The sequence below is a fragment of the Chiroxiphia lanceolata genome, chromosome 6 (assembly GCF_009829145.1).
Source record: "Chiroxiphia lanceolata isolate bChiLan1 chromosome 6, bChiLan1.pri, whole genome shotgun sequence".
NCBI classification, from domain to species: Eukaryota; Metazoa; Chordata; class Aves; order Passeriformes; family Pipridae; genus Chiroxiphia; species Chiroxiphia lanceolata.
Window position 1 is genome coordinate 8,259,298 of NC_045642.1, and position 9,379 is coordinate 8,268,676.

The window sequence follows — 9,379 nt, forward strand, 5'->3', positions numbered from 1 at the left end:
GACCTGGATGCATCCCTGCGTCACCTGCTCCGGGTGACCCTGCCTTAGCAAGGGGGTTGGACCGGACGATCTGCAGAGCGCTCTTCCAACTCTGGGCATTCTGTGACTGTCCAGGAAACGAAACCGCGTTGGCGGACGGCCGGGCAGTGCCCAGGGGGGTCGGGCCGGGCCGTCTCTGCATTTTGTGCCCCGGGCTCGGGCACCTCCCCCGGGCGTGGGCGCGGCAGCTCCGCCCCCGCGGGTCCCTCCCTGAGCCGCGGGCCCGCCCGGCGCGGCACATCCGCGGGGACGGCGCTTGCCATGGCCACGGTGCGGGAGAAGGCGGCGGCCCTGAACCTCAGCGCCGTCTGCAGCCCCGCCGCCAGGCCCCCGGGTACGGCCGGGGAGGGCGGGGAACGGGGCTGGGGACAACAGGGAGCAGGGAGCGGGTTGCCCGCACCCGGGCGCAGCGGGACGGGACGGGTCAGGACGGGACGGGACGGGTCGGGACGGGGCTGCCCCGCCGTGGGATGGGGGCTGGAGCCGTCCCGCTCCGCGCCGGAGCCCCGCCGGCTTCAGCTCCGTGTGGCACCTTTCCCGGCTGCCGGAGGTTCAAAAGTTGGCCGCGCTCCGGACCCGGGAGGCGCTTCCGCACGGGGGCCCCGTCCGGGATGTGCCGGCACCGGAGCAGCTCCGCGACAGGGAGAGACCCGGGAGAGCCCCGAGCTGCGGGCGGGGAGGGTGACAGGGCAACGCGGGGCAGCTGCGTGGCCGGAGAGCGGGTTGAGGTTAAGAGCAGGTGGCGCTCGCCGGAAACTGGTTTTTGGTTTTCTTTCCTGCCTTCAGCAGGTTTTCTTTCCTGCCTTCCCCTTCTTTGTGGGAACTTGTATCCTTGACGCCACGCTCGTATCTCCCTCAAATCTTCTCTGTGGTATTATGTGTGTGTGTGTAAGGAAGAGGTGATAAAGCTGTGGTTAGTAGTAAAATTACTGCAGGTCGTATGTGTTGGTGTTTATTTTAGCAACAGAACCCGGCGTTGGTGTGTGTTTAGTGGTGTCGGGCTTGGGCTGGTTTTTTTCCTTCCAAAGAGGTCAGTCTGCTGTTCAGGTGTAGGGTTGGAAGCAAATTCTGCGTTCTGTTGAGTTTGCTCTTCGTTCTGTTGAGTTTGCTCTGCCTGCCTGAAGGTGTCATCAGGTTAAAGTACCAGCAAGTGTGTGTGCCTTGTCTGTCTTGTACGTTTAAAATTTCGGAAATTGCTGGTTCTGGAAGATTGCTACTTTGGCTGGCTCAATGCTGTGCATAAAAAAGCGCTTTTTTCCCCCATGACATGAATCTTTTCAGAAAGATAACTATTGCTGTCCTTTATAAGTGTTGGTGTGTTCAAATTATATTGTGTTCTCTGCTGCCTCTCTACCTTCCTGCCTGTCTGTGCTAATTTGCTAATTTCTGGGCTTTCTGGTAGATGGAGATCAGCTGGAAACACTGGTGCCCCAAACTGGAATACAATTCTCTAAGTAAAGCCACTTCAGACTAAACAGAACAGGAAAAAAAACACCTCCTGCATCTCTGTGGAAAATGCTCATGGTAATATGTTCCAGAAGGAGTTACATGTTGTTTTTTTTCAAACACTGCATGGCACTGTTAATTCATTTGGTTTGAGGTCTGTCACAATCCCAGATGTCTTTCTGTAGGATTGCTGCCAGCTCTTCATTCCATATTTTGTCCTTCAGCTTTTGATTTCCTTCTTCTTCCTCTGTTTCCTGTCTTACTAAATTATTCATCTGACTTACTGAAAAACATGTTTTCTAATTCCAGTCTCTCTGGTGGCTGCAGCCCTTCCCAATTCGGTGCCACCTGTAAACTTTGTGTGTTTTCAAGTCCTTGTGGAGGCTGAGTGTAGCCTCCGGTCAAACTGTTGGCTGCTGGCGTGTTGCTCTAATCAGACTGGTAAATGAGTAATAGTTCAGTGGCTTTACTGGGGGAGGGAAGGCTCAAGGAAGTGGCACTGAGGCACACAGAGCCCAGGTCTCAGCAGGAGCTGTGGTGGCAGGACCTTGTTTGGTGGGACAAGTGTCAGTGAGTGGTGCCTTAGGAGAATCCTTGAACTTGTTAGTGATGTGCTAAGCACTGATATTTAGGTAGCTTGTGTGTGTGCACAATCCTGCAGGAAACAAGGTTCTGATGTGTTTCTTCATCCCTGCTTCCCTCTTCCCTGCCCAGCTGTTGGTGTTAGTAGAGGAACTAACAGGGCAGTTACAAGTACTCACAGCTGGTTCATGGTTGTGGGACACGTGTGCCTAGGAGTAGGTTCTGCAAGTGTAACCATTAGGTGACAGAGGGACACACAAAAGGACAGTGCCAGAAAGAGAGGCTGAAAAAAACCAGGAACTTGTGGTCAAAAAGCTTTAGGCTGATGTAGCCAGAGGAACCACCAGAGAGAGAGAGAGACAGCAGCACACAGCAGACAGACCTGCTAAGGAAGTCGCAAAGTGTTAACGCATAAGCAACCCAAGCCAAAGTGGAAGCCTCGAAGATTTTTTTTTTTTAAATCCTTAGGAGATTCATGAAAGCTAGGAGCCAGAAAGGGGGCTGTTCTGTTCTAGCTGCAGCATGAATTCGGTCTTTGTTGTCTCTGTTCTCAGGCTTTAGCTTGGCGCAGAAGCCGTTTGGAGCGACGTACGTCTGGAGCAGCATTATCGGCGCTCTTCAAACTCAAGTGGAAGTGAAAAAGCGCCGCCAGAACCTGAAGTGCTACCATGACTGTTTCATTGGCTCAGATGCTGTGGATGTTGTCTTTGCCCATCTCCTACAGAACAAGTATTTTGGGGATGTGGATATTTCCCGTGCTAAAGTAGTGCGCGTGTGCCAGGCGCTCATGGATTACAAAGTGTTTGAGGCCGTTTCAACGAGGGTCTTTGGGAAAGACAAGCGGTCTGTGTTTGAAGACAGCAGCAGCAGCCTCTACAGGTTCACAAACGCCTCAAACCAGACAGAATTCGATAGAGACTACCTGCAGTGTACCCCACAAAGGTTGGTACGTGGGGTGTGAGGGGAAGAATTTCTTTACAGCAGGAAAATGTTAAGTGTTCTGGGGGAGAGAAGGGAAAACCGCTGTACAATTACAGGACCTAGAGGGGGGAAAAAATAGATACTACACAGATGAGATGTTTGTGGGTGGAAGACAGGTAGGAAACAGCAATTTGAAGAGAGTAAATCACTCAACCTGCATAGTAACTTGTTTCCTGTGTCTATCACATTGCCTTGGGGGAGGGAGGTAGGAGGGTAGAAATTAAGTGCATATTGATAGTGATCTAAACCCATATAACCAACTGGAATCCAGGTGCATCAAACAGGATAATGCAACAGAGCAATCTTTAGTCACTGCACATCTGACTCTGGCATAAACCAGTAATCCATGCGTCTTTTAAAGAAAAATTGTTTCCCCCTTTCATCATCTTTGCTTCTCTACACTTCAAATTTGGCTTTTCTTTTCGCCATTTCTTTATGCATGTATGACTTCTTCCTAGGCTAGGTGGCAGGCTGTTTTGCTGTTGTGCTATTGCACACCATCCTAGAACCAGAGGGAAGTGCAGTGGTGAGGTTTTGTTTCCCTGTCTCTTTAGGAGTGGCCAGAGAAAACCCAGGTACTAAGTAATCCCTCACAAAGCAGAGCACATGCTGTGTAGATGCCACTTTGCCAAGTAACTTCCCTTGAACTATTTTTGAGTCTTCATCTCTACACATAGTCCAGCATATTCTTACAAGCTCCACTGATGTATTAAATACAACAGTTTTAGCAATATGCACTTTTGAAAATTGCAAATATTATTGACCTGAAAAAACCCCTCCTTATGTGACCGACATGTTAATGAGAGTAGCAGTTGTGAACTTGAAGGCATCGACCCTGATGAAAAAATTATAGAAACAGGCAGAATAAAAATAGTTCCTTGATCCTGCTTCTCCCCTCTGGACCACTAGCTCTTGTTGTGTACTAAATCAAACAGTCCCAAGTCTTTATTTGGAAACAGGAGAATTTGTGAGAAATTAAAAACACTTTAATCAAGTGTGGTATTTAAAAATATTTTCATCACAAGAATTGTTAGACTTGGAACATATTGGACAAACAGTCATTAAACATGAGTATTCATGTTTTATTAGTGTTGAATGAAGGTGGTTTTCTTCTGGGCAGGGCACAGACCCATTGGGTTACATTTCTTCATGTAGTGAAAGGAACAGATCCATTGATCCATGCAGCTTGTCACATCCATAGTAAAGACAGTGGGCATCAGGAGGATTTTTGCAGTGTCCTAAACCAAAGAAACCCTGGGAGTTGAAATTAAATAGATATGCTTGAAGGAATGCTAATTTTGTGGCTGGAGCAGTAATTCTGTCTAGTCCACAGCCTGTGCAAGCAGTTGTGAGAAGAACTGGCCAGCACACAGAAGCAGGTGACAAATTTCTTAAGGCTTCCATTAGCTGAAGGCATGAACATGCCCCATAACTATGGAGCAATTGCCACCTTGGTTTTTCAGGAACACCACAAAGTTTTTGTCCTCACTTCGCTATCATGGATAATGCCTTAAAACTCTGGAAGTTTTGAGGGGGGGGAATCTTATTTTGGTTTTGAAAATTAATTTCCCCTACTTAACCACCTGTCCTCTTAAACTTTCTCTGTGATAATTGAAGTAACCTGCTGATGCCAGCTGTGACAAGCTCCAAGGGAGGAACTGTGCACACAACTGTTATATGCAATTAATTCTTTATTTATCATATGTTCTCCTGGATGACTTGGACAAAGGAAGTGTCAGGCAGCAGAGAAGAGGGGGAAGATATAAAGTGTAAATATCTATATAGGAGAGAACACTTTTTAATCTTGGGACAGTTATTCATATCTATAGATTGCATGATACATTTGGTTATCTATATGTATGAATATAGCTATATATAAAAACTGTTTTTAATCTCAGACACGAGAAGAGCATGTTGTTCCACTCCACTCCTGTCAAGCCGGAAAACTTGGAGGATCTTTGGGAAAACCTGAGTCTAAGGCCTGCAAATACCCCTCAAGTAAACATCTCGGATAGTTTGTCCCGCCGAGGTAAGCCAAATAATGTCACAGCCATTTGTTTGTGGGAGAAGGAAGGTAAATCTGTAGGACTGGAAAGACTTATCCCTGTCAGATTGGAGAGGGAGACGAACTGACTCTCACAGTATTTTGTTTTGAACACCGTGTCGTGAAAAGGGAAATTACATTTGTTGCAGACTTGCTTTTTACCTTTCTATTAGGCAAGAGCCATCATCTCTAGTTTTGTGGAGAAGAACACCCAGTGTGTAGAGCTTGATTTGAGTTAGGAATGTTCTTCATAGTATTCAATTACCTGCACTGCTTCTGTGCTTGACTTAGTCATGGCCAATAGTCTACTGCCAGCTAGAGCTCCTCCCTGGCTTTTGAACTCTCTGTCTGCACATCCAGCCCTCCTTCAGCAGTGTGTGAAACCATTCTTGACAACTCATGTCGTCTCTTTTTGATAAAACTATGATCTAATGTGTTTTTTCCCTTGGTTAAAAACGCTAATGCATCCTAGAAACTGTGGTTTCATCACAGGGAAACATCCTAGGAAGCTGTGATAAGGACAGTGTCACTATTACGTTTTTTTTTTTTTTTTGATATCTTATCTAGAACAACGATTGTTTGCAAATTAGAGCACAAAGAATGTAAGGCACTTCAAACTTATCCAAAAAGCAGTTCTCCCGCACTTGTAGTTAAGTCAACAAATGGGTAATTCTTGCCTTTTGTGGTGATAAAAGGCATTTCAAGGTGATAAGGGGCCACACGCTTTGCTACTGTAAATCTCTATTTTAGTAAAATTAGTCTGGTAGGTTAGGCCTGATGGGAGGAAGGGGAGTTGTCCTTTTCTCATCATCTGTTTTTGCACCTGCTGAGTCTCCATGTGCTTTGTGTATCCACCCTTCCCAGTTATTAATGAAGTGTGGCAAGAACAAACAATTGCTCGTCTGCTGCAGCTGGTCGACCTTCCCCTCCTGGAGTCTCTGCTGGAGCACCAAGAGATCAGACCTCAGCTCCCACAGCCAAGGAAGGGAGCTGGGTATGTCATCACAAGCAACTACCTAGACAGAGAGATCCTCAAGGCTTTCAGTGACTCACAGTAAGTATTCATTGCTCTCCTCTGCAGATTTGTAAGACTTTCTGCTTCCATGGGAATGTGAAGCACAGTTGATCACTGGGTAGAAATGTCGTAGTCTCAGTCCTGCCAGAAAGGACTGAGCAGGCACTTTGCTCCCTGTTGGACTTGACTGGAATAACTGGTAAATAACAATTGCTTAGCTCTAAGCCAGAGGAGTGAGATAATTTCTGCTGCACACTGGAATGGTTTTTGAATGCAATGATGGTATTCAGAGGGGAAATTCTTTGCTGCATTGAGGGAAGAATAGAGCTTTTTACTACCAACCTGAAAACATTACTTTTGAGGAAATAGTTTAGTTCCTCCTACTATATTAAAAGAGCCAAGAATGCTGAACTTGAAACTGTGCACAGAGTTAAAAATATTGTCTGAAAAACTTTTACCAGTCTAAATCAGATCAAGGTTCATGTTTCTGTTTATCTAGCAATAATTATGTCCTTATCTCACAGTAGAGGACATCACTGACTTCAGGTTTAACTGCTTGTGACTGTTTACCTGTGTGGGTTACTAATTCTTCATCTTGATTGAATATATAACGAGGAGGTATATGACTATGATCCACTTGAGTGTGTCAGGTAGAGTGTCCTGTGCGTGTGAGAATTTCTAATGTGTTTAAGTACTTGCACATGCAGTTTTCACCGGGATTGAGAAACCAGTCTACCTGCTTTCTGGGGAAAGCAAAGCAACCAGCTCTGAAAGGCACCTGTAGGCAATGCTACAAACCTAAACCACTCTGTCTTCCAGGACAGACGAATGGCTGTCGGCAGCAATAGATTGCTTGGAATACCTTCCGGATCATATGGTGGTGGATATTAGCAGGAACTTGCCTGATCAGCCAGATCAAGCAGACACATGGAAACTGCTGCTGTTTGACCATATTGGTAGATACTACAGCCAAAAAAAGGAGCCGCTGTTAAGCCATGCACCTGAAATCCATTTGGGAATTGCAGAACTTTTAGGTAAGTAAAATTAAAGCCCTGTTCCTATGCTTATGTGAGATGTGTATTGAGAAACTGAGTGTTTACCTCAGCAGCCAAGATTAAATATTGACTCCTGCAAATATTTTTTTTTTTCTTTTCGCTTCTAGCCATAAAGACTGTGCTTGATTTTGGTCCTGACTTTTATGCAGTTCTGTAATCTTTGATCGGGTCTGTGTAGAATGGCTGTGAAAATGGAGCACTATAATTTGGTAGCAATTGGTATACGTGGAAGTTAAATATCCATGGGAAATGAAACATAAACATGGCCTAATATTAAATATTTTTGCTATAAGAGCTAAACTGAAAGCTGTATATATGCTTTGTACTCCATTCACAACTTTTCTTTTTTTTTTTTTACACAGAAATGTTTCTTAAATTTTGCTTAGACAACATTTTAGAAAGCTTTTGATGTTTTAGTCCTCAATTAACATCTTATCCCTGTTCTCCATATTTTTCATCCTATTTCTTGTTCCATGGGAATAGTTTGTCCTGTTGGTGGGAATAATTTGCATTTATATCCTATTCCTCCTGCCTACATGAGAAAGGGATGATATTAGTACAACCTACTTCATTTAAATAATTCACACATCTAAAATGGCTATTCTGCATAGCAAGGCAAATTAAAACTTAGCCCAGCTCTACAAAGTGGCTTGCAGTTAATTCCTCACACTAGCCCGTGTATCAAGGACATATTTCTCGTTTTTTGGGAGATCTTTATTTCCACAACAAGAGGTCACTCATTTCTTTAGCAGAACCATTTTCTCTTTGCAATATTTCACATCCCATTCAAGATGGCTGAACTGTAATTGAACTTAATTGCAAGTGAGCTTACTTAAATATCAGCCTGAAAGCCTGTATGTGGGATGTTCTCAGACTGTCTGCAAGCAGCTCTCATTAACCTGTGAGAAGTTTTTGTGAGAATTAATGGCTCAGTTTGACCAGTTCTGTGTAGAGAGATGAATGTCTCTTCGGTGGATAATTTAGGTGTTTTATTGCAACATTTATCTAAATAAATATGGCAATAGATACCCTTATCTCTCCCCAGTGAATGGGAAGATGGAACAATCTTTAGAAGCTGTTCAGCTGTATTTGAAACTTCTAGACAGCCAAGTCAGGGAGGAGTTCAGGAGACTGTTGTACTTCATGGCTGTTGCAGCACACAATTCTGAGCTCAAACTACAGAAGGAGGTAAGTGTGTACTTAATAGATGCTTTACACTTACTGAAATCTAGAGGTCACAGACACTGGAAGGAAAACATGTTTGTAGCTTAAATATGTGACTACAGGAAGAGCAATGACTCTGGAAGAACAACAGGGGAGACTAACTCTCTTCTTTTCACCCTTAATTCACGTTGTTCTTTAGAGTGACAACAGGATGGTTGTGAAAAGAACATTCTCTAAAGCTATTATCAACAATAAAAACTTATCCAGAGGGAAAACTGACCTCCTGATCTTGTTCCTTGTGGACAACCAAAGAGATGTGTTAAAGGTAAGAGCTAGAAAATGACCAGGTTTTGGCTAATCTTGTATGCCTATGCAGAACTGCCTTTTCTAAGATGCATTGTCATCTCTTTCTCTTCAAGATCCCAGGGACACTGCATAAGATGGTCAGCAATAAACTGCTGGCTTTGCAGAAAGGCCAGGATCCCAGTAAGATAACAGGTAACAGTTCAAACTGAGCTTTTTAATCCCGTCATGCACCCAAAATGAGAAATAGGTGATGCAAAAAGACTTGCTGTAACGACGACTAATTTGACTCTAAAGGAGGATGGGTCTGTGGAATCCCTGGGGTGGCTGAGTGTGGTGTTAGCTCTGAATGTCTCTTGTTTCCTTTTAGGCTATACCTTTTGCCAAAAACTTGATGAAAGAGAGTATCGCTCCAATACGGAGAAGACCACAAGAGATGAGCTGTTGTCTCTGTTGAAAGCTATCGATGAAGACTCAAAGCTCTCTGACAAAGAGAGAAAGAGACTGCTAGACCAGTTTCATAGTAGTAATCCAAGTATTTTTATGCAGTATTTTGGAGACAGAGTTACTAATATGTGTGTGTGAGACTTTTAAATAGAGATTACTTTGTATACTCCAGCATTGAAAACACTAATATATTTGTAAATTTTTGTATTCATGTATTGTGCCTAATAAAGTTATTTTGTGGAAATGGATGGAATGTATTCAATTATTACCAAGGCCAACAGTACAAGAGTAGCCTTTATTTAT

The 9,379-nt window shown here is 44.2% G+C and overlaps 1 protein-coding gene across 1 annotated transcript; it reads left to right on the forward strand.

The window, feature by feature from the left end:
- Window positions 1-217: 217 nt before the first annotated feature.
- On the forward strand, window positions 218-9,320 carry DEPDC7 (DEP domain containing 7). The gene is made up of 9 exons (XM_032690536.1): window positions 218-373; window positions 2,622-3,009; window positions 4,947-5,077; window positions 5,957-6,146; window positions 6,927-7,141; window positions 8,208-8,350; window positions 8,526-8,651; window positions 8,746-8,824; window positions 9,000-9,320. Exons 1-9 carry the CDS (start codon window positions 301-303, stop codon window positions 9,212-9,214), a joined length of 1,560 nt encoding a protein of 519 aa, XP_032546427.1. The 5' UTR covers window positions 218-300; the 3' UTR covers window positions 9,215-9,320.
- The last annotated feature ends 59 nt before the right edge of the window (window positions 9,321-9,379 follow it).

Bases quoted from the DNA above. Each gene is read 5' to 3' on its own strand.
- DEPDC7 (XM_032690536.1), top strand. From the start codon at position 301: ATGGCCACGGTGCGGGAGAAGGCGGCGGCCCTGAACCTCAGCGCCGTC. The intron at 374-2,621 runs GTACGGCCGGGG...CTCTGTTCTCAG, and splicing joins CCCCGCCGCCAGGCCCCCGG to GCTTTAGCTTGGCGCAGAAG. The intron at 3,010-4,946 runs GTTGGTACGTGG...TTTTAATCTCAG, and splicing joins CTGCAGTGTACCCCACAAAG to ACACGAGAAGAGCATGTTGT.